The following is a 25,323-nucleotide window of genomic DNA, read 5'->3' as shown; positions in this document are numbered from 1 at the left end:
TGGCCGAACGGCATAGGCAAGATGCGGTAGATGGTATAGAGTACAGTATATACATATGAGATGAGCAATGTAGGGTATGTAAACATTATATAAAGTGGCATTGTTTAAAGTGGCTAGTGATACATTTATTACATCCCATTTTTAATTATTAAGTGGCTAGAGATTTGAGTCAGTATGTTGGCAGCAGCCACTCAGTGTATATCAGGAGATGTTCCTGTCGTTGGAACGGTAATTGTTGGTGAGGTGATAATTATATTCTGACAATATTTTTGTGCACAGGTGAAAGTGCTAATTTGAGCTTGAAGGGGGCAATCTGCAGTTCAAACAACAACAAAGTGTTAGTTTCAACCATGTTTTGAGGCTATACAGTGTATTTTTACAATTACAGTGTTTACAAACATTGGAGTAAAACAAGTTTATATTTTCGGGTTCGGATGGGGTAAACAGTTTGAGGCATTTTTAAGTTATATTCTTCAAGGATCAATGTGTATATATCATTCATTTAAAAGTTTAAAAAAACTGTGTAGCGATCGCAGATTGCCCTTTTAAGTATGATGAAGATAGACGTATCTCTCTTGTTGTGACCGATACACCACAAGACACAAACACACACACAAACTCTGTGTGTCATGTCATACACAGTACACACAGCAGTGTTATCTACAGTGCCTTCAGAAATATATTTACTCCCCTTGGCTTTTTACACATTTTGTTGGGTTGCAAAGTGGGATTAAAATGTATTTAATTGTCATTTTTTGTCATCTATCTCCATGAAATACTCAAATGTCAAAGTGGAAGAAGAATTATATATATATATATATATTTAAATGTAATGGAAAATAAAGCACTAATATGTCTTGATTAGATAAGTATTCAACCCCCTGAGTCAATACATGATAGAATCACATTTGGCAGCAATTACAGCTGTGAGTCTTTCTGAGCAAGTAGCTAAGGGCTTTGCACACCTGGATTGTACAATATTTGCTGACTATTCTTTGAAAAAAAAATCAGGCTCTGTCAAGTTAGTTGTTGATCATTGCTAAACAGCCATTGTTAAGTGTTGCAATAGATTTTCAAGCCGATTTAAGTCAAAACTAACTGTAGGTCACTCAAGAACATTCAATGTTGTCTTGGTAAGCAACTCCAGTGTATATTTGGCCTTGTGGTTTAATTAGTTGTCCAGCTGATAGATGGCTTTGTCTCCCAGTGTCTGTTGGACAGCAGACTGAACTAAGTTTTCCTGCAGGATTTTTCATTTATTTTTAGCCCCCCAAAAACTCCCTAGTCTTTGCAAATGCCAAGTATACCCATAACATGATGCACCCATCACCATACTTGAAAATATGAAGAGTGGTACTCAGTTATTTGTTGTGTTGGATTTGACCCAAACATAAGACTTTGTATTCAGGACAAAAAGTTATTACTTTAGTGCCTTACTGGAAACCGGATGCATGTTTATTAGAATATTATTATTCTGTACAGGCTTCCTTCTTTTCACTCTGTCATTTATGTAGTATTTTGGAGTAACTACAATGTTGTTGATCCCTCCTCAGTTATTTCCTATCACAGCTATTAAACTCTTTAACTGTTTTAAAATCCCCATTGGCCTCATGGTAAAATGTCTAAGCGGTTTCCTTCCTCACCGGCAACTGAGTTTGGAAGGGTGCCTGTATCTTTGTAGAGACTGGGTGTATTGATTTATCATCCAAAGTGTAATTAATAACTGCACCATGCTCATACTCAATGTCTACTTTTTTTACCCATCTACCAATAGGTGCCCTTCTTTGTGAAATATTGGAAAACCTCCCTTGTCTTTGTGGTTGAAATTCACTGCTCAACTGAGGGACCTTACAAATAATTGTATATATGGAGAACAGAAATGAGACAGTCATTCAAAAATCATGTTAAGCACTATTATTGTAGTCTATGCATTTTATTATGTGACTTGTTAAGCAAACTTTTACTCCTAAACTTATTTAGGCTTGCCGTAACAAAAGGGTTGGAGACTTATTGCCTCAAGACATTTCAGCTTTTTATTTTTAATTAATATATTAACATTTGTAAAAAAACATAATTCCACTTTGATATTATGGGGTATTGTGTGTGGATCAGTGACACAAAATCTCAAATTAATCCATATTAAATTCAGGCTGTCACACAACACAATCTGGAAAAAGTCAAGGGGTGTGAATACATTCTGAGAAAATGCTTGCCTATACTCGGTGTCACTAACTGTCGTATGTCTTCACGTCACTACCGCAATTTGGGCTTCTTTGCATTGACAATAGTCTCTCTCTCTCTTTCTATCTCTCTATCTAACCATAGATACAGTACTAAAACCACATCATGTCCTCCTGCATGTTGAAACACACGTTTGGTATGCAGTTAAAGATTGACTGACATTAAAGGAGAATGTACTCGTGATTTTGTTGAAATGTATGTGTATGTTTGTGTTCCCACGTGTGTCTGGTGTGTGGGAGTTAGAAGGGAGAGTGTTCTTATCTTCCTGGCGCAGGATTCCTCTTCCTCCCCATCAGGGGGGTAATCTCCCCAGCTGGCACATAGATAGAGGCAGACACAGGCAGAAAGTGCATCAGTGAAGTCTGCAGCAACCACCACTGCATGCATAAACTAAATCACCACGCTCTTAGAAGAACACATCCATAAGCACAGGTCCAGGATCACCTTACCCTCCCTAAATCCAAACCTTAACCATTCTAGAGGGGAAAATCCAAAACTGACTGTTGATCAGTTTCTAGGGGTAACTAGACTGATCTTATTAGAGCACCTTCAATCTGCATTTTTAAAGATCGACAAGTGTATCCCTGCAGCGCTTCCCATCCGTATTCTTTCGACAAGCCTCTTTCTCATATTGGAAAATCGCTAGACTCCTGTAGCAGCACTTAACGTATGCCTCAACTTCCGAAACCCTCTCCCTTTCCAGTGACTGCATTGCTAATAGTTGTATCTCCCTGTGCCCGCAGAGGGTCAGACCTCAAACCAGCAGAAGCCTAGTGTTCCCCCTCTTCTATCCATCAGCTTTGAAGTTACAGGTAGGTGCTTTAGACCAATCTGAACCTCCTCTTTCTGCCTTGTAGACCGCGTTCTTCTCCTCCTTGCTGCTTCTGTCTTCTACTTTTTCCCGTTCCATTCCTAATAATGTGTCTCAGTTGAAGTATGTACTGTTAGCATGCATTTCTGTTTTGATGGATGATACTATGACAGTGTTTTGATAGGTTGGCCTCTCCGCAGATTTTGCATCTCAACTGGTGTAGTTTTCTGAAACACCAACATGTGTTTCCAACTAAGTTTGAGCATAAACGGTTTCAAGAAGTGGTACGGAAAAAGGACAACAAAGTATTTGCCTGGCACATCGGGACAAGTTTTTATGCTTTTGTGGGAATGGTGAAATAACTCAGTGTTGTTTTTCCAAATGGAATATGCAAAGCATCTGTGAGATGTTTTTCCCCCTGTTTTTCTACTCTGGCACACAATATGCAACACTCACATTAGCTGCACTAGGGACATTTGTTATTGTAGTTTCAATACAATGCAGGAAATACAAGCACAATGCATAAATTGTGTAATGAAGATGCTGGGTTTTTCTTTATCACAAACACCACTATCTGTTGGTCGACAATTTCTATTCAGAATGTATTGATGTACTTAGATTTAAGTCTGTTCTGCACACTAATAATACAAGGATTATCAGGCTTACCAAATGCAGTATTTGACTATTTGTAAGGGAATAATTCCTTTTGCATATCAATTTCAAAGCTGTGCTTGCTTTTCGCTGTACGCTCGGTAGAATTATTTTTCAGCTCTCTTGACTTGATAAGACTCGAAGCGCTGAATGTATTGTTGGAGCTGTCAGACTTAGGGAGAGAGACGTGTGAGGACATCTTGATCTTCACATCCTGCTTAATGAGAAAGTGTATTTGTGTACAAGTGTAATTGATTGAAAGTGTTGCAACCATTGATGCAATGTTTGGATCATAAATTGAGTGTCTGTACGTGTGTGTGCACATATACAGGTGTGTGTGCGTACGTGCATTTGTGCATGTGCATGTGTGTGTGTGTGTGTGTGTGTGTACGTCTGTTCGTGCTGTGGCAGAGGGGTGTAAATTTGACAGTGTAGCCAATGGTAGTGGATTTTGCTTTGGACAATCTGTTAGGAGATCAAGAGCCTTTGTTGCATCAACCAGAACAACCAGTACTGTGCTATGTTCCAAAACAGTTTCGATGTGACAGACACACAAAACCACTCACCAACTTTCCACACCAACTTTCAAACAAACCCATTTATTCAAGTGCATTTAAGAAACATCCAGAAAATGGCGTCTCACAGTCGGCCTCACTTATCCTCCTGCCGAGAAAAACAATCTCTCTTTTGTTCCTTTGCATGAAGTGAAGTTCCTCTGCGGGAATATATGCATCGTGTACACAGCTTCTAAATCTGAAGCGCTACAACAGGGGAATCATAGCACTGGATTATTCTTCATGGAATATGTATGAGAGGAGACACTGCAGCTCTCTCACACCTTCGGTACAGCCTTCATGTGTCTTCAGTGAGAGCGGTGGGCCTGTCTTCATGTTGTTTCAAGTGTTAGATAGCGCTGAAAGGTTCATCAGAGTTCATTTATCAAAATGCTGGAGTATAGAGCCAAATGCTAACAGTATGCTAACAGTGGGGCGATAAACAAAGGGAAATGGCAGCACTTCACAGACTGTAAACCTTTACTGTGGGTTTTATGTGCTCTCTTCTGGGACCTTGTTTTTGATTTATTTTACCTTTATTTAACTAGGCAAGTTAGTTAAGAAAAAAATCTTCTTTTCAATGACAGCCTAGGAACAGTGGGTTAACTGCCTTGTTCAGGGGCAGAACGGCAGATTTTTACCTTGTCAGCTCAGGGATTCAATCTTGCAACATTTCGGTTACTAGTCCAACACTCTAACCACTAGGCTACAGGCGTGCATATAAGTAAAAACCAACGTTTTTTTTCCATTTGGCATTTTCCTCTCCATTATCATAACCAAGAACACTGGTAAACATTCTGCATGAAAACAAGTACAGGATAAAATCAAACAGATGAATGGAAAATATACTCAGTCGATTCCAAGATAATACTGAAATACCACTGCTGTATCTAATCTAACAGTTCATCTGTTTCTCAGTATATTTGTTCCTCTATTTCTCTGTATTTGTCTGGGTATATGGGAATATTTCAGAATATATCAGTATATTTATGACTATGTTAGTATGATTATGTTAGTATGTACAATCCCCTAAGTATTTGTTTGGACAGTGAAGCTAAAATGTTTAGTTTGGCTCTATACTCCAGCATTTTGTATTTGAGATCAAATGTTTCATACAGAATCTCACTTTTTGTTTGAGGGTATTTTCATACATATCTGTTTTACCGTTAAGAAATTAAAAATACTTTATGTATCTAGTCTCCCCATTTGAAGGTGTCAAGTGGTTGGACAAATTCACTTATACAGTATGTGTATTAAAGTTGTAAAATGAAAGCCATATTTCTAGCATACAATGATTGCATCAAACTTTTGCAGTTTGTTTTGGTTGTGTTTCAGATTATCTTGTGCCCAATAGAAATGAATGGTAAATAATGTATCTTTATTTTTAACTCTGCATTATTGGAAAAGGCCCCGGTATTCTACTGTTAGTTTCCACCTGTTGTTTATGAAGCATTTGACAAATTTGATTTGATTTAATGTGTACCATGATTACGGATAATCATGAACAAATCGTGAACAATGACGAGTGAGAAAGTTAGAGGCATAAATATCAACCCCCCCCCCCCCCAAAAAAAAATGCTAATGGTGAGAGGTTAGCATGTCTTGGGGGTATGATATTTGTGCCTTCTGTAACTGTGTCACTCAAATGGGGGGACTACATACAGCAAGTGCTTTAATTTCTAAACAGATGTATGAAATACAATTCAATTAAAGGTAACACTCTGTTCTGTCTCCTCAGGAAACATTTGATCATTTTAATGAAATTTAAAATGTAATGTTTTAGCTTTACTGTCAAAATAAATACATAAGGGAATGTATATATATTTCTGAATATATCAGTATATTTCTGACTACACTGTAAGTATATTTGTATGCCTGTCCCTTATTTCCATGTCCCTAGCATCCCGTCCTGTGGACAGCAAGCTGTGTGGGGGTCCCATGCCCAACACGTCCCAGCTGTGTCACATCCCCTGTCCCATCGAGTGTGAAGTGTCCCCATGGGGGGCCTGGGGACCCTGCACCTATGAGAACTGTGATGTTCAAGAAGGAAAGAAAGGTGTGTGGATAAGGGTTTGAGTGGGACTACTGTATGTCGATCACACTTTATTTGGATAGTCCCATATAGATGATCTACAGATGGTCACACTATCAACAAACAATCAAATGCTTGCTAAGGTTAGGGTTAGGGTTAGGTTTAGAATAAAGGTTACGTAACAGATAAGTTTAGGGTTGGGATAATGGTTAAGGTTAGGGCTAGGGTTAGGCTTAGTGGATAGTAAGTTGAAATGCTGTTGACAGTTATTGAACATCTACTGAACACCTATACCTGAACACCATTTATGAATATGGCACTGTTTCAGAAGGTTATACAGTAATTATCAGTGAATATATAGTAGTTGGTGTTATTGTAGCCAAGTCCTCTTAAACAAACCTATTCTGGCATAAATGTAGTATCTAACATCTGTGGGTGGTTCAACACCCACATGATAATTACACGCTGGCTCTTCGCAATGAAATCCTCTCGTTTGTATCAATTTATGGTCAATTTGATCACAGTATGTGTTAAAGTGCCAACAATTAACTAGGCAATTATTTGCTTGCACTTGTACACTAATCCCAATCTTATCATAGTAGCATATCCTATTATTCCATTTCGAATTCCAAAGGAGGACAATTAGGCATATTATGCATTTTTTCAGAGTTTTTATATATTTTTTCCATATGGTTTTATGTATTTTTCATTATACATTTTCATATTAAATGGAATTATGTGTCTTTTTCCCTTCGGCAGGTTTTAAACTGAGGAAACGGGAGATCAGCAATGAGCCAACTGGTGGACCAGGGAACTGCCCTCACCTGGTGGAGGCTGTCCCATGTGACGAACCCAGCTGCTGGGTCTGGCGCCTGGTCAGACTGGATGAGTGTATCCCCGACGGGGAGCTGCCGTGTGGCTCCGGGACACAGATACCTCAGGTCCAGTGTGTCAACAGCACCGGTGAGGAAAATCATGGTGATAACTAATTATCAGCTAAAGATTATTTCAATTGGATTTTTCCTTCGTTAATTCCATTAAACTTAGTCTCCATAATCGTTGCTGTGTGATTGTAGATAAAGCTCTGTGATTGCAGTCTATAGGTTTATTGATTCGGTTAATGCACATTATAGAGTTCTTTATTTTCAGTGGACGTTTGCTTGACTAATTCATGTATAACACAGCCAACAGGCAAACTGACTGAAATGACGTTGTTACAACCAGAAAATGGTTGAAATGTTGTCATTAAGACGTTATTTCAACCAGTTATGCCTGCTAAGCTAGCATAGTACAATAAAACTGTACTATAGTATTCTGACTTACTATTATGCTCAGAATCCACCACATTATTAGCTCAGCTCCCTGATCCCCCCCAAGAGTAGCCCACCACTTCCAGATTAACTATTTACATCTGTGATGAATAAAGGTGTCCGCACGCTTCCCAGCCGAAACAGTTCGGAAAAGTTTGTGCATACAGTGCGTTCATAAAGTATTCAGACCCCTTGACTTTTTCCACATTTTGTTACGTTACAACCTTATTCTCAAATTGATCAAATAAAAATGTGTCCTCATCAATCTACAACAATACCCCATAATGACAAAGCGAAGTTTGCAAATTTCTTACAAATAAACAACAGAAATACCTTATTTACATAAGTATTCAGACTCTTTGCTATGAGACTCGAATTCGAACTCAATTGCATCCTGTTTCCATTGACTAACCTTGAGATGTTTCTACAAGTTGATTGGAGTCCACCTGTGGAAAATTCAGTTGATTGGACATGATTTGGAAAGGCACACACCTGTCTTTTTAGGGTCCCACAGTTGACAGTGCATGTCAGAGCAAAAACCAAGCCGAGGTGGAAGGAATTGTCCATAGAGATCCAAGACAGGATTTTGTCGCAGCACAGATCTGGATCTGGGGAAGGGTACCAAAAAATGTCTGCAGCATTGAAAGTCCCCAAGAACACAGTGTCCTCCATCATTCTTAAATGGAAGAAGTTTGGAACCACCAAGACTCTTCCTAGAGCTGGCCGCCTGGCCAAACTGAGCAATCAGGGGAGAAAGGTCTTTGTGAGGGAGGTGACCAAGAACCCGATGGTCGTTCTGACAGAGCTCTAGAGTTCCTCTGTAGAGATGGGAGAACCTTCCAGAAGGACAACCATCTCTGCAGCACCCCACCAATCAGGCCTTTATGGTAAAGTGGCCAAATGGAAGCTACTCCTCAGTAAAAGGCACATCATATCCCACTTGGAGTTTGCCAAAAGGCTCCTAAAGACACGCAGACCATGAGAAACAAGATTCTCTGCATGATGAAACCAAGATTCATCTCTTTGGCCTGAATGCCATGTCTGGAAGAAACCTGGCACGAAAGCATGGTGGTGGAATTATCATGCTGTGTGGATGTTTTTCAGTGGCAGTGACTGGGAGACTAGTCAGAATCGAGGGAAAGATCAACGGAGCAAGGAAGAGATAGAACCTTGATGAAAACCTGCTCCAGAGCGCTCAGGACCTCAGACTGGGGCAACGGTTCACCTTCCAACAGGACAACGACCCTAAGCACACAGCCAAGACAATGCAGGAGTGGCTTCGGGACAAGTCTCTGAATGTCCTTGAGTGGCCCGGCCAGAGCCCACAATTGAACCCGATCGAACATATCTGGATAGACCTGAAAATAGTTGTGCAGCAACGCTCCCCATCCAACCGGACAGAGCTTGAGATCTGCAGAGAAGAATGGGAGAAACTCCCCAAATACAGGTGTGCCAAGCTTGTAGCGTCATACCCAAGAAGACTCGAGTCTGTAATCGCTGCCAAAGGTGCTTCAAAAAGTAAATACTTATGTAAATGTAATATTTAGATAATTTTTTTAATGTACTTTTGCAAAAAAAATTTAAAACCTGTTTTTGCTTTGTCATTATGGGTTATTGTGTGTAGATTGATGAGTGAATTTTTTTTTTTAATACATTTTAGAAAAAGGCTGTAACGTAACAAAATGTGAAAAAAGTCAAGGGGTCTGAATACTTTCCAAATGCACCGGAAATTATGACGACATTTTATGACATTTCTGTTTATTTTGGACTTCGGTGAGGGTTTTTTCAGCTGTTCGGGCACATACAATTTCTTATAGAGGCAAGTTCGGAGCCGAAGTCTATGCCCCCTTCGTCGGTGATTGATCAACAGAAGAGAGTCTTCAATAAAGGCAACTAATTTTCAAGCACATTTTTTGATTGAGAAATACTGCACCTAACATCTTAGTTAGATGTAAAATTGAGCGGCTAAGAGCTCCTTGGCAAAATGTCAAAATAAATGACAGTTATCTTAGATTAATTCGGATTATTTTGAGGAAATGTATACTGGCTACGGCATCTCAAAATGGACAAACAGTACTATTGACACTTTTTCTTGTTTTTCAAGCGAAGGTCTTTTAAGGGAGTATGCGAGCACACTCATTTAGTTTGGCTAACCGAGTTCAGCTAGGCACCAGCCGAACTGAAGCATGCTGATGCCTTAAATCAGGGTCTCACCCTCTGGATAAAAAATCATATGTTGCTCAAGGTGACCTCTCTACCAACCCTCTAACATATGGCTATACTGTAAGTGAGTGAAGAGCTGGGAACGACTAGAGAGAGAATGGTGGTTAGCCGCCCTGCCATTTATCATGGCTGCCATTTATCATGGAGTTCTCTCCAGACGCCCTCGCCCACCTCACATCCCCCTCCCCGTCTCCTTTAACACTTCCCAAGCCCTCCCCCCTTTTCACTCTCTCAGTCAGAGCAATTAAACCCTGCTCACACTAAATCAAATCAATTCTCTCTGGCCCTGAGTCTCGGGGACTCCCTTAACTTTGCAGCTTCGTGGTTTTACTGCTCCACTTTATTACTGAAGAATGTTTGACTGAAGAGATTGGTAGTCGGTGCAGAGAGATGCTGTCTGGGTTTTTCAGCAGGTTTCAGAATGTGTGTGTAATTGACAAAGATGCTATGTTATCAATCCCAGGTATAGTCGCCATTCCTAGTTTGAGCGTTATGAAAGCGATATAGAGAGATATCAAAGAGATACACAGAGAAAGATACAGGCACTGTAATGGATTGAGTCCAAATCATACTCTTGCGATAGTCCTTTGACAATGACCTCTTATCATCCTCCAAATTCGGGAAAAACTGAAACATCCTATGTTACATTGTCATCTCACCTCATACAGGACACATACTGTACATGTACATCCACTAGTGGAATTCAGGGTTATTGCCAGGTCAGGTGATGTCTTCCTAGTAGCTCTGTGAGAGGCACAACCTCTTTGTGTTTTTCTACCTATCTTGACTGGCGTTGACTGATTCCCCCTATCTCCACTGATGTTTGTTGTGTTATGATTTTGTGCTACTTTTGCCCGAGAGACTTTGGGTCTGTCTGCCGTACTGAGGCTGAATTTTATGAAACTGCCACACCAACAACAGCCACACGGAGACAAAAGTCTATACAAATGTAATTGAAACTCCACTGTCGATACTGAGCGTTTCTGATATATACTAATATTCACTGTTCTGACTCATTTAAAGGGAACCGTTTTTCTCAGTTCACTAAGCCTGGAGTTTTTCTAATAAAGGGTGTTCTGTCCATTCATGTTTTTGCCACCGTGAGAGCCACTGAGTTTCCCTGTCACTTCACATTTCCACACTGTCTCGGTTCAGTCACGATTGGTTCACTGAACGCTCCTCAAAGTGACATCTTAATGTAAAGGCGGACCGATCGGAGGGTTTGAAGCTCAACTCATCCTCAGCCTGAAATTGCAAAAACCAACCGTCGGAAGATCCATATTTACTCTGCAGAGCCGTTGTGTTGCTCGTTTTGGTTTTTGAAGTGTCTTGAATTCAGTTCATTGCGACACGGAAACCCTTTCCTAATATTTTTCATTCATTAATAAACAACAGAAAATCCGATGTTTCTATGTCAAACGGTTTTGGTATATTTCAGTGTTCTGTGATGTATATGAAGTGTAATATTGGGATGCGAACTCAAAATGTTATACATTTCAACTCTATATCTGACATGGTACAGGTGGCTGTAAGATCATAACCATGTGTGTGAGGAATATACTTTTGTTTCAAAGTAGATTTGTTTGTGTGACCCTGATTTAGCCCACTACAGTAATGTTAACCTGTTAAAAGCACATACAAAATATGCGGCTTAATAGTATAACCCACTTAAGTGGTCATGAATCATAAATATGTAAGTGAAACAAATGTAAGTCCCGTGTAAGTTTGTACTTACTATGTCCAAAGCTAATTCAGTATTCAGATCGAGTTGCGTTGAGAATAGCGACGTCATTATTAATATATTGTACAGTTTATGCTCGGTAATCTTAACCCAGCATGTTATTAAACAGTTACCAAACATTTGATCCAGCTGTGATGTCAGAAGGAAGACAACAGATCAAGTTGAATGTCTGTGTTAATGAATTGTATGGGTTGAAATTGATTCGCATTCAATGACACTAAGGAAACAACATATAAACAACCCCAACAATGGACCAGAAAATTGTAGTGTGGTTTATCATGTTGTAGACATTATAATGGAGGGTGACAGGTAACCTTGTGGTTTGAATCCCGAGCCAACCAGGCGAAAAACTCTGCCGATGTGCCTTGAGCAAGGCACTTAACCCAAATCGCTCCTGTAAATTGCTCTGGATAAGAGTCTGCTAAGTTATATAAAGTGTAGTACAATTACAGATTCTGTTTATGTTTGCGATTTTTTTCTGTATTGAAAAACAGTTCGATCAATTATTGTTTTTCTATTGTGCCACCCAGGCGACATGGTGGACAAGGAGCTGTGTGGGGGAGCCCCTGCCCCTGAGCCCATCGCCTGTGATGTGCCTTGCCCTAAGGACTGTGTCCTCAGCGACTGGACCTCCTGGTCCTCCTGCTCCCAAACCTGTTCCAGCAAAACCATCGAGGGCAAGCAGCTGAGGACCCGCTCCGTACTGGCCTACAACGCAGGCGAAGGTGACTATGAGACTATATACTGTAGATGGTGTGCCGTTCTGTATGGTCTGTATTGTATATCTACTGTAGTGTTAATTTACCATGTTAAGGGGGTCTTTCTCTTTGTATAGCTTTCAACTCACACTGTCCATTAAAGTGTCTGTCCCTCTGTCTGCTACTGTCTTTTACTGTCCCTCTGTATGTTACTGTCTGTTACTGCCTGTCTGTCTGTCCCTCTGTCTGTTACTGTCTGTTACTGTCTGCTACTGTCTTTTACTGTCCCTCTGTCTGTTACTGTCTGCTACTGCCTTTTACTGTCCCTCTGTATGTTACTGTCTGTTGCTGCCTGTCTGTCTGTCCCTCTGTCTGTTACTGTCTGTTACTGTCTGCTACTGTCTTTTACTGTCCCTCTGTCTGTTACTGTCTGCTACTGTCTTTTACTGTCCCTCTGTATGTTACTGAATGTTACTGTCTGCTACTGTCTTTTACTGTCCCTCTGTCTGTTACTGTATCTTACTGTCTGCTACTGTCTTTTACTGTCCCTCTGTCTGTTACTGTATGTTACTGCCTGTCTTTTACTGTCCCTCTGTATGTTACTGTCTGTTACTGCCTGTCTGTCTGTCCCTCTGTCTGTTACTGTATGTTACTGCCTGTCTTTTACTGTCCCTCTGTATGTTACTGTCTGTTACTGCCTGTCTGTCTGTCCCTCTGTCTGTTACTGTATGTTACTGTCTGTTACTGTCTGTCTGTCCGTCCGTCCGTCCGTCCGTCCGTCCGTCTGTCTGTCTGTCTGTCTGTCTGTCTGTCTGTCTGTCTGTCTGTCTGTCTGTCTGTCTGTCTGTCTGTCTGTCTGTCTGTCTGTCTGTTACTGTTACTGTCCCTCTATCACACTGTCTGTTACTGTCTGTCTGTCCCTTTGTCTGTTACTGTCTGTTTGTTTGTCTGTCTGTCTGTACCTCTGTCTGTCACTATGATTTTTTAGTTTTCATTTAAACATTTGGCTAAAAGTTGATCTGCATGTTGTTTACCTCCCCACAGTAACTGCAATGGTAGTGGCATGGATCACAGTGATGGAGGGTAACACTTGTGATTGAAATTAGCTGTTAGCTACATTTAACCTTAGCGATATGTTGACAAATGAGAAAATAATTGGATTTCTGTCAATGTTTATAGACTTTACTGTAGTTATACCTCGACAACCTTTGGGCACCATAGGTTTGATTTAAAATCCTAGTGGCAATAGATGTAGTGAAAGAAGTAGTTGCTTTTGGTTTTGTTGTTGTACAGTAAGTAAGTATAACTCATTCTTCAAATGTATTTACACATTCTCATATCTTGATGTGAGAATTTTAACATTCTATATCAATGTTTTCCAAAGGTCTTTCAAGGGTGCCAAAGTTTCCAAAGCTTTTTGGTACATTCTATTTTTATCTTTAAAAATAGTAATAGTACTAGTAATAGTAGTAGTAGTAGTAGTAGTAGTACTATTAGTAGCAGTAATAGTAGTAGTAGTACTAGTAGCAGTAGTAGGTGTTGAGTAGTAGAAATTGTTAGCGTAGAGTGTTGGGTAGATGATTTAAAGGGGCAAATCATTGTTGAAACAATAAAAAGAAAAGTGTACTCCCCGTCACTGTTTCAGTAAAATGCTGAGGGATGGGGCTGGAGAAATGTAACCACTCTAAAATGTATAGACAGAGATATGGATGCAAGGATTGATTATCCATTATATCAAAAGTATGTTTTTAAACCTGTTTTGAGGCTGTACAGTGTTTGTTTACATTTACTTTGTTTACAAACATTAGAGTTAAACAAGCTTATATTTTAGCTTCTGATGGGGTACGACAGTTAAAACTCTTAAGGACTCGCTCCTTTTTAAAAATGTTCGCCTAAAATGACATACCCAAATCTAACTGCCTGTAGCTCAGGACCTGAAGCAAGGATATGCATATTCTTGATACCATTTGAAAGGAAACACTTTGAAGTTTGTGGAAATTTGAAATTAATGTAGGAGAATATAACACATTACATCTGGTAAAAGATAATACAAAGAAAAAAAACATGTGTTTAAAAAAAATTTGTACCATCATCTTTGAAATGCAAGATAAAGGCCATAATATATTATTCCAGCCCATGCACAATTTAGAGTCTACTAGTTGACAGCAGTGTATGTGCAAAGTGTTAGACTGATCCAATGAACCATTGCATTTCTGTTCAACATTTTGTATCAAGACTGCCCAAATGTGCCTAATTGGTTTATTAATAAATCAAATCAAACTTTATTTGTCACATGCGCCGAATACAACAAGTATAGACTTTACCGTGAAAAATGTGATTACTATTATTTGACCATGCTGGTCATTTATGAACATTTGAACATCTTGGCCATGTTCTGTTATAATCTCCACCCGGCACAGCCAGAAGAGGACTGGCCACCCCTCATAGCCTGGTCCCTCTCTAGGTTTCTTCCTAGGTTTTGGCCTTTCTATGGAGTTTTTCCTAGCCACCGTGCTTCTACACCTGCATTGCTTGCTGTTTGGGGTTTTAGGCTGGGTTTCTGTACAGCACGTTGATATATCAGCTGATGTAAGAAGGGCTATATAAATTTGATTTGAAATGCTTACTTACAAGCCCTTAAAACCTCTTAGCGTACGGATCCCGTTACCGGGATCAAAATCGACAACATCCGGTGAAGCTGGAGCGCCCCAAATTCAAATGAAAAAATCCTAATAATAAACATTCACAAACATACAAGTGTCCTACATAATTTAAAAACTTCTTGTTAATCCAGCCGCTTTGTCAGATTTCAAAAAGGCTTTACAGCGAAAGCATACCATGCGATTATCTGAGGACAGCGCCCCACACATAAAAGCATTAAAAACATTTTCCAAACCAGCAGAGGCGTCACAAAAGTCAGAAATAACGATAAAATAAATCACTTACCTTTGAAGATCTTCCTCTGCTTGCAATCCCAAGCGTCCCAGCTACACAAAAAAAGTCAGTTTAGTTGGCACGTTTGATTCAGTAATCCACCCGTTCCACTAGTTCAACATGCATACAAAGGAATCCCAGAAGTTACCAATAAACCTTGTCCAAACAAGTCAAAAAACATTTCTAATCAATCTTCAGGTACCCTAATATGTAAATAAATGATCAAATTTAAGACAGAGAATAGTGTGTTCAATACTGGAGATAAATAACGAAGTGCGACTACAGTTCTACAGAGAGCCACCTTGAAAAACTACAAATTGTAGCTCATTTTTCAAAAAACAAGCCTGAAACCCTTTCTAAAGACTGTTGACATCTAGTGGAAGCTGGATGGATTTTCCTCGGGTTATTGCCTACAATATCAGTTCTGTTATACTCACAGACATTATTTTAACAGTTTTAGAAACTTCAGTGTTTTCTATCTAATGCTACCAATGATATGCATATCGTAGCTTCTGGGCCAGGCAGTTTACTTTGGGCCCGTCATTTATCCGAACTTCCGAACACTGCCCCCTAGCCCTAAGGCTCTTAACCAACAGTGCAGTTCAAGAAGAAGAAAATATTTACCAAGTAGACTAAAATAAAAAGTAATAATAAAAAGTAACACAATAAGAATAACTTATTATGCTTATTATACTATGCTTAGGTAACAAACAAACAGCGAGTAGCAGCAGTGTACAAAAGGGAGGGGGTGGGGGGGGGGGGGGGGTCAATGTAAATTGTCCGTTGACTATTTTATGAATTGTTCAGCAGTCTTATGGATTGGGGGTAGAAGCTGTTCAGGAGCCTTTTGGTCCTAGACTTGGTGCTCCGGTACCACTTGCATTGCGGTAGCAGAGAAAACAGTCTATAACTTGGGTGACTGGAGTCTCTGACAATTTTATGGGCTTTCCTCTGACACCACCTATTATATAGGTCCTGGATGGCAGGAAGCTTGGCTCCAGTGATGTACTGGGCCATTCACACTACCCTCTGTAGCACCGTATGGTCAGATGCCGAGCAGTTGCCATACCAGGCCGTGATGCAACTGGTCAGGATGCTCTCGATGGTGCAGCTGTAGAACCTTTTGAGGATCTGGGGACCCATGCCAAATCTTTTCAATCTCCTGAAGGGGAAAAGGTTTTGTCATGCCCTCTTCACAACTGTCTTGGTGTGTTTGGCCATGATAGTTCGTTGGTGATGTGGACACCAAGGAACTTGAAACTCTCAACGCACTCCACTACAGCCCCGTCGATGTTCGGCCCGTCTTTTCCTGTAGTCCACGATCAGCTCCTTTATCTTGCGCACATTGAGGGAAAGGTTGTTGTCCTGGCACCACGCTACCAGTTCTCTGACCTCCTCCCTATAGGCCGTCTCATCGTTGGTGGTGATCAGGCCTACCACTGCTGTGTCGTCAGCAAACTTAACGATGGCGTTGGAGTCGTGTTTGGCCACTCAGTCATGGGTGAACAGGGAATACAGGAGGGGACTAAGTACACACCCCTGAAGGGTCCCAGTGTTAAGAATCAGCGTGGCAGACGTGTTGTTGCCTACTCTTACCACCTGGGGCGGCCCGTCAGAAGTCCAGGATCCAGTTGCAGAGGGAGGTGTTTAGTCCCAGAGTCCTTAGCTTAATGATGAGCTTCATGGGCACTATGGTGTTGAACGCTGAGCTGTAGTCAATGAACAGCATTCTCACATAGGTGTTCCTTTTGTGCAGGTGAGAAAGGGCAGTGTGGAGTGTGATTGAGATTGCGTCACCTGTGGATCTGTTGGGGCGATATGCGAATTGGAGTGGGTCTAGGGTGTCCGGGAGGATGCTGTTGATGTGAGCCATGACCAGCCTTTCAAAGCACTTCCTGGCTACCGACGTGAGTGCCACGGGGCGGTAATAATTTAGGCAGGTTACCTTCGCATCCTTGGGCACAGGGACTATGGTGGTCTGCTTGAAACATGTAGGTATTACAGACTCGGTCAGGGAGAGGTTGAAAAAGACAGTGAAGACACTTGACAGTTGGTCCGTGCATGCTTTGAGTACACGTCCTGGTAATCCGTCTGGCCCAGCGGCTTTGTGAATGTTGACCTGTTTAAAGGTTTTGTTCACATCGGCTACCGAGAGCGTTATCACACAGTCATCTAGAACAGCTGGTGCTCTCGTGCATGCTTCAGTGTTGCTTGCCTCGAAGGGAGCATAAAAGGCATTTAGCTCATCTGGTAGGCTTGCGTCACTGGGCAGCTCGCGTCTGGGTTTCCCTTTGTAGTCCGTAATAGTTTTCAAGCCCTGCCACTTCCGTCAAGCCTCAGAGCTGGTGTAGTAGGATTCAATCTTAATCCTGTATTGCTTTGCTTTTTTGATGGTTCGTCTGAGAGCATAGCGGGATTTCTTATAAGCATCCGGAATAGTCTCCCGCTCCTTGAAAGCGTCAGCTCTAGCCTTTAGCTTGATGCGGATGTTGCCTGTAATCCATGGTTTCTGGTTGGGATATGTACGTACAGTCACTGTGGGGACGACGTTATCGATGCACTTATTGATGAAGCCGATGACTGAGGTGATATATTCCTCAATGCCATTGGATGCACTCTCCTCAAACAATAGCATGGTATTCTTTCACTCTAATAGCTACTGTAAATTGGACAGTTAGATTAACAAGAATTTAAGCTTTCTGCCAATATCAGATATGTCCTGGGAAATGTTCTTGTTACTTACAACCTCATGCTAATAACAATAGCCTACGTTAGCTCATCCGTCCCGCGGGGGACCCACCGATCCTGTAGAGGATCAACTAAGTTTATTAGGCATTTTTTAAGCTATATTCTTCTAGTCGGTACATATCATTCATTTATAAGTCCAAAAATGGATACAGAAACTACATATTGGCCCTTTAAAGTTTTTCTGATTGGTGTTCTTCCCCACCAATGTGGAAAGTCTTCGCATCATCATGTATGCTACTTCAATATTTTTTTAACCTTTTCCTGTTTGAAGAATACCTCCCAAAATATAGATATTTTAGCAGTCAAGTGTGCCGTCTGTTAGGTGATCCCAAGCTCCAGTGTCATAAGCCGCATACTAAATGTAACCGCGCTAGCGCAGACACCCAATACATTATGGATGTCTTTCCGAGTAAATTTCGTGAATAAGTCAGAAAAGTGATGAAATTCATACCGCAAACATGAATGAACCCATATTCCATGAGCTGCATCCTTTGAGTAGCGTAAAAGCAATTATATTTGTCACATTAAGACTGGACTGATGTTGCTTCACCATTCATAAGTCATCCACTACAACTCCCTGTAGAATCAACATAGACTTTTCCTCTGCCCAACCCAAACCACTTTTCTAGGTCAGTCTGTGCACCATCTGTGGCTTATTTGTCTGGTTAGTTTACGCTATTGGAAGAACCAGCAAACCGACATGATTAGTCAGCGATGTAAGCAGGTAGCAGTCAGCAGAAAGGAAGGAGGAGGAGGTCTGTTCATTTGCCATCAGGTTTAGATTTGTCTGAGTTGGCATTCCACATTGACCGGCCTGTGAACAACACCACTGCTGCTCATTATGGAACAGGTTGGCTTTCATCTCAGAATGTTGCAGGTGTGGAGGACTTACAGTCCCACAATGCCCCTTCATCACTGCCCAAACCTGTGTGCTGCAATTACTCTGAAGCACTAAGGGCTCTGAATCTCACTCTATCGACCCACCTGCCTCCACTGAGCAGAGATGAGAGAGACAGAGATACAGAGAGAGAGAGGGAGAGCGTGAGAGAGAGCGAGAGAGAGACAGAGCGAGAGAGGTGAGGAAGGGACAGAGTGATGTTGGATGTGTTGGATGTTGTAAATCCAACAGAGGTGGAGAAGTGGGTTGGTAATCAGACTTGCAACTAGCAGTAGGAGGAGATGAATCGTCTGAGCCTCAAAGTGGGCTGGAGGATTAAAATGCATTGTCAATCACCGGGGGAGGTCTTTCAACACAATCATGGACTGCCACTATCAATAATTGGCTGAATCTTTCAGACTTTGTTATGACAGAGTCTGTCATTATTTAAGGGCTTCATGTATAAGCCAGAGCCTCCCTGACTGATGACATTGGAACTACCCTGTATATGTGTGTGGTGTGGTAGAGAATTTGAACTTATTGCTTATCATACGTTGCACTGTTATTGTGCACGATTCCGAACCTCTATAAAGTAACTCATCAGCTCTCCCTTTCTGTGTGCGTGCGTTTGTTTGTGCGTGTGCATGTGTGTGTGAGTGTTCCTAGGTGGTGGCATGTGCCCCAACAGCAGTTCTCTGCAGGAGGTGCGTAACTGCAACGAGCATGCATGTACAGTGTATCACTGGCAGACTGGCCCCTGGGGCCCCTGTACTGAAGACCCCTCAGCCTCAGCCCTCAACACCACCACTGGCCCCAGGTCTGCTGCTGGCCCAAACACCAACGGGCAAGGCCCCTGCTCCCAGGGCATGCAGACACGCAAGGTCATCTGTGTCCGGGTCAACGTGGGACAGGTGCCGCCCAAGAAGTAAGAATATTTAGGCCCTAGGTGTGTATGCATGCGTGAGTTTGTGTTGTCTGTGTGAGAGAGAGAGAGTTAAAAGGTATTTAGGAAGGTATAACAAGCAGTCATACAGTACGAAGAGTAGCTTTCAAGCCCTATCTCTACTCCACAGGCAAACCCAGATAAATAAATATATATGCCGTCCCAAACAGGCTAATTAAGCCTGTTCATTTAGGCCTGTGTAATTTCCCACTGATGATAATGACAGTAATTAAGTGGCTTTGATACTTTAAGGCAATTAAATCACCACAAGATGAGAGCTGCAGGATGTCTATGGTTTGCAATGCAGAAGATACACTGCAGCCTCAAAATGCATCAATAAGTTTACTTTACAGTTAGCCTAAAGTTGTGCTCTTGCATGGGTGCGGATTTGCTTTGCTAGGCTTATCTAGTTGGGATTTTATGTTCATTTAACTAATTAACCTGCTGTATGTAAGATCCAGAAATCTTAACCTTGAGTCTACAGTTTACGGATCTTGTTGCTATCCAAGGTCCTGAAGTAATTTTCACTTGGCAGGATAAAACCTCCCAGTGGTATCTGTTCAAGGTGCTGGGCCATCATAGGCTTTGCTATAGAGTCCATATCCTTTTAAGGCCACTGTATTTTGCCTTTGTTATGAAATAACTTTCCTGCATGTTTGCATTCTTTCAAGCCACTGTTGCTCTTAAAGAGGCTTTCCCCTGTCATGGCGGATTAGGTTAAGACCGCTGAAGCTGGCAAAGCTCCAAAAGTGCTTTCTCTCAGTGCTTTGTCTATAAGTCCTTCGTTGTGAAGGGATAGTTCATTCTAAAATCAATATTTGTCAGTCATTGTAAGACTTCAAAAGTGGTCTAATGTCAGGGTGAGTCCATGTCCAACTGGCGCCAATCTATTCCATTCCTTGGAGAGATGGTGTGGATTCATCTCCAAACGAAACCACTAAGCCAAGTAGCTATCTAGCTTCAGTGTAGAGGTGGTTTCACCCTGCCTGCACTCAGTGCGCTTCATTGTGACTTGACATGGTCTCTAGTTGTTATTTCCCACCATCCTACTTGGCAGGTAGGTTTGATTAGCCCTCCCCCAGGAACCTGGCAGAGCAAACATACACACGCCTGCCTCGCTGGTGTGTATGCAGATGTGCCCCAGCTCACTCACAGAGGGCGCAGAGCTGTCTTCACACACCCCGAGGCAGTGAACCTCACACAGTGTCACCACACACACTGTCAAAGCCCAATAGAGAAGGGAGTCTCTCAAGACAAATATGTCACTCCCTCAGGCATACGCTTCTATCAGTCTATATACAGAGTACTGCAGGGGGATCTTGGCTTATTGATTGTGACAATTTGCATGGGGATTGACGTCCGATGTGTTTGTATAATCGCACTGATGCTTACTTGGACAGTCGGAAAAAGGATTTGGGATGAATAATTGTGATAGTGTTTGACAGTCATAGTCAATCCCGTGGATATGTCCTAATGACATCTGTGTTCAGTCACTGTGGATGACAGATGGTTGAAAGCTGTCGAGGCAGTGGCCAAAGAAACGTACGCTAAGCCGAAGCTGTTTTTCCTGCCGAATATTAAACAAATTATGTTTTATTTGCTGTTGTACTTTTAAATATTGCTTTTAATTAGTGCTTATCGTTTTGTGCCAGGCTTTGTGTGCTTTTGTGATCTCTTAAAACGATGTGGGTTGCAATGTTTCCTCACTCTCTGTTCAACCACACAGTACGCTCATTTTGAAGAATCTCTTGCCGAACAGATTATTGAAGCGGTAATAGAAAATAGCAGAACAAAAACATTACCCTAGCAGACTCTTCTTAATGATGTGCTGTGGGACAGACTCAGAGTAAATGTTGTGTTTCTTGGCTCACTACAAATCATTACATTTTAAGATCATTAAGATATGATAACACTAGCAGGGAAAACAAGTCAGCCAAAACCAGAGGATGCTTTAATTGGATAATCTAATGACCAGTCGAAAAGTCTACATACTTCAATAGCCGCGAAGACTGAGTTTTCTGCGGCGTCAGTATTGTGTTCTGACAATGAACGTGGCCTGTTTCTTTTAAAGAGAATGTCATTTTTATCATGCAAAATTCGCGTAGTACCTATCATTACACTTGGCCTAAAATACAATTAAAGTAAAAAGGAACAGTAGAAATGTTTCTGTCTGCTGGAGCATTAGTTTCGGCATTAGTTTCAGCATTAGTTTCAGCATTAGCTTCAGCATTAGTTTCAGCATTAGTTATGTGAGGTAGTTAAGTGCTCGGGTCAACAACTCAATCTGTGTCCTGTTGTTGTGTCTCATATTTGACTATGTTTCGTCTGGAACGTCATTAAAACTCAAAGGGAACAGTAGGGATGTTTCTGTCTGCTAGAGGGCATTCAGCATTAGTTCTGGGAGGTGTAGTGAGGTAGTTAAATGCTCAGCTCAAAAGCTCAATCTGGATCATGTTGTTATGTCTCATCTTTTATTGTTTTGCCTAGAAGATAGGTACCTGTAGGCTTCTCTTTTGAACTCTTTTGAAGTAGCTTGTCCTTAAACAGGTTCCCATTACCTTTGCACCTGTTGTTGATGCAGTTAATCCGTGTAAACTCTTTAAACCTAAAGAGGAAATAAGAAATTGATTTGATCCAAGCCTGACCCATATTTATCATCATCAGCAGCTCTCTGTTCTCCATCCCTGAGCACTGCTTTGGAGTGTAGAAACAGTGTACGGACATGCCAGAGGATTTGTCTCACTAAAGAGGGATTTATCTCTCTCTATTGGTATTAAACGTAAATCTCTCCTCTCTTTGCATAGCTGCCTGCTGCATTATTACATTGTGCGTGTGAGGCACCCTATTTCTCCCCTGACGACACAGTGCTAACGAGTGGAGCAACCCCAGAAGAAGACAGTGCTCCTGCTCCCAGTGTGTAAACCTGAGCCAAATGATCAGGCTATCTATGCTATCTCAGCAATAGGATGAGGAAATAGAGCCGCAACACCGCTTAAAAAGCCCCAGGAGAGCCCATGTTCCGAAAAATCAGATGACTTGATGTCTTTTAGACGGACAATTTTCCCCCGTTTATCTTCATCCGGTGGCCTTTCACTGGGGATCAGAGGTACTTATAACTACAGGCTGAAGATTACATATAACCCTTTGTCCGTTAAATATGAAGACCGACTCCAACCACAATCCCAGCGATCTAACGGATTATCATCCAGTAATAGAATCAATTTAAAACGGAAAGGATTCCCATGGAGGGTCTTATCTATAGTGAACTGAATCTAGCCTGGAGGAATCTCCATTTAAGAGGAATGAATATTAACAAAGGCACTGCTGAGCTGCTAAAGCCGTATACTGTAGGTCATGTTTAAATTGCCCTACATAAGACATAAGATGATCTCTTTCCTTTTTTACTTTAACCCCTTTTTCTCGCCAATTTCGTGGTATCCAATTGGTAGTTACAGTCTTGTCCCATCGCTGCAACTCCTGTACAGACTCGGGAGAGGCGAAGGTCGAGAGCCATGCGTCCTTCGAAACACAACCCAGCCAAGCTGCATTGCTTCTTAACACAACGCCCGCTTAACCAGGAAGCCAGCTGCACAAATGTGTCAGAGGAAACACTGTACACCTGGTGACCGTGTCAGCGTGCATTGCACTCGGCCTGCCACAGGAGTCGCTAGAGCGCGATGGGACAAGAACATCCATGCCAGGCAAACCCTTCCCTAACCTGGACGATGCTGGGCCAATTGTGCACCGCCCCATGGGTCTCCCGGTCACGGCCGACTGCAACAGAGCCTGGACTCAAACCAGGATCTCTAGAGGCACAGCTAGCACTGCGATGCAGTGCCTTAGACCACTGCACAACTCGGGAGGCCCCCTCTTTTCTTATCTGTCAGTGGTACCATGGATTGACATGGACATAAGACATAGGACTTCTTATCAGACAGTTGCTTCTTGTTGTCCTAGTTTGTGCTTCAGAAAACACTGGATTTCTCTCGGTAAAAGCCAAGTGGGTTTACGTAGAAAAACGACATAGTACAAAGCCAAGCATGTTACAGTACTTTCTGAGAGGAGTATCTTCTAAGCCAAAAATCTATCATTGTTCCTCGATAGCTCCGTGGCTCTTGGCCAATCCGATGAGTCATTTGAATTCCTGCAGCCAAAGTGAGAAGCTTGTGTCTGTGTGTTACCAGCTATGTGTTTGCATGTGTTACCAATATTGTGTGTGTATGCTTATCATGTAGATGTCCTGAGAGTCCTCGTCCAGGTACAGTGCGGCCCTGTCGAATGCCCTGTAAGAAGGACTGCATCGTCACCCCCTTCAGTGACTGGTCCCAGTGCTCTCCCACCTGTGATGCAGGTATGAAAGAAGAATTCAAGCTACTGTGCAAAAACAGATGTAGGATCTTAATTTGATCACCCTGTTGCAGGACAACTTACCTGCTATGCAGTGTATTTGAGTCTTAAAAAAGCTTCTATAGTTTGAAATTTCCACTTAGAAATGTCCAACTTTTTCCCTTAAATGTATCAACCCCTACAAAAAATGTCTATTATTTATAATCCACATAATAATAATTCACATTTCCTGTTGCTGCAGGATTATTTTCCTGCTGTAGCATACTGGCTCAAATTAATATCATACATCTGTACTTGTTCATTGTAAATCTCTTGGGAGCTAAGTACTATGGAGCAAAAATGCTCTCCTGAATGGAATTACTTGCTTATCCAACTGCTCAGAGGAATATTATGCATGTCAGCTTTTATCATGAAGCATAGAAATCAATGATATCATAAACCAATGGAAAACTGGGATGAATAAGGAAACTGGCACCAATTGGGTGATGCATGCAATGTAAATGACTCATTACAGTTTCCTTAAGTTGTATTACTCTCGTTTCTTTACGGATATTTCATTTGACAGATTTACATGTAGGATGACCCTAAGATGACCTAATTTAGTGCAAACCAGTAAACATACTAGCCTGTGGCTACAAGTGACAAGACGCCATGTTGTTGTTGTTATTGTTGTTTTCATGCTGTGATAAAAACACCTTCAGACCAGGTCACCTTTGTCAGACAGCCATGGCCACAGCTGGAGGACATTGTTGAATACATGACATTGATTTATGGGATGAAATCATCATCGTTCAGATTTTGATGACCTCTTTATTTGGCATGAGAGCATGAATCTTTGGCCCTCGCCACACACAGTCTCAGTCGTATATTTTGATAGTAGTGCTGATGTTCTCTTGCTGTATAGGATGACCTGCCTCCTACCCACACTGGTTGAAACTAAAGGTCAGGGATACACAGAGCCTGTAATACACTCATATAAATGATTCATCACTCCTGGGCCAGTCCTGGACCATAAAACTGCATCTTACATCTCGGTATAGATCAGTATAGATCAGTGGTTCTCAATCCTGGTCCTGGGGACCCAAAGGGTTGCACATTTTTGTTTTTGTCCTTGCACTACACACCTGATTCAAATCATCAAAGCCTGATTATGAGTTGATTATTTTAATGTGTAGTGCTAGGGCAAAAACAAAAATGTGCAACCCTTTGAGTC

At 41.5% G+C, this 25,323-nt stretch overlaps 1 protein-coding gene across 1 annotated transcript in view; it reads left to right on the top strand.

Annotated features, from left to right (window-relative positions):
• Positions 1-25,323, top strand: part of LOC106582184 (thrombospondin type-1 domain-containing protein 7A-like) — a 103,015-nt gene that overhangs the window by 49,557 nt on the left and 28,135 nt on the right. The window contains exons 5-10 of the mRNA XM_082962675.1: positions 2,985-3,053; positions 6,158-6,313; positions 7,049-7,252; positions 12,094-12,288; positions 19,487-19,745; positions 23,999-24,114. Coding sequence (XP_082818801.1) covers positions 2,985-3,053; positions 6,158-6,313; positions 7,049-7,252; positions 12,094-12,288; positions 19,487-19,745; positions 23,999-24,114 — 999 coding nt within the window. The remainder of the gene's footprint in view (positions 1-2,984; positions 3,054-6,157; positions 6,314-7,048; positions 7,253-12,093; positions 12,289-19,486; positions 19,746-23,998; positions 24,115-25,323) is intronic.

The sequence above is a fragment of the Salmo salar genome, chromosome 02 (genome assembly GCF_965601325.2).
Source record: "Salmo salar chromosome 02, fSalSal1, whole genome shotgun sequence".
Taxonomy (NCBI): Eukaryota; Metazoa; Chordata; class Actinopteri; order Salmoniformes; family Salmonidae; genus Salmo; species Salmo salar.
Note: the sequence above shows the minus strand (reverse complement) of the source record. Positions and strands in the feature narration are given on the sequence as shown.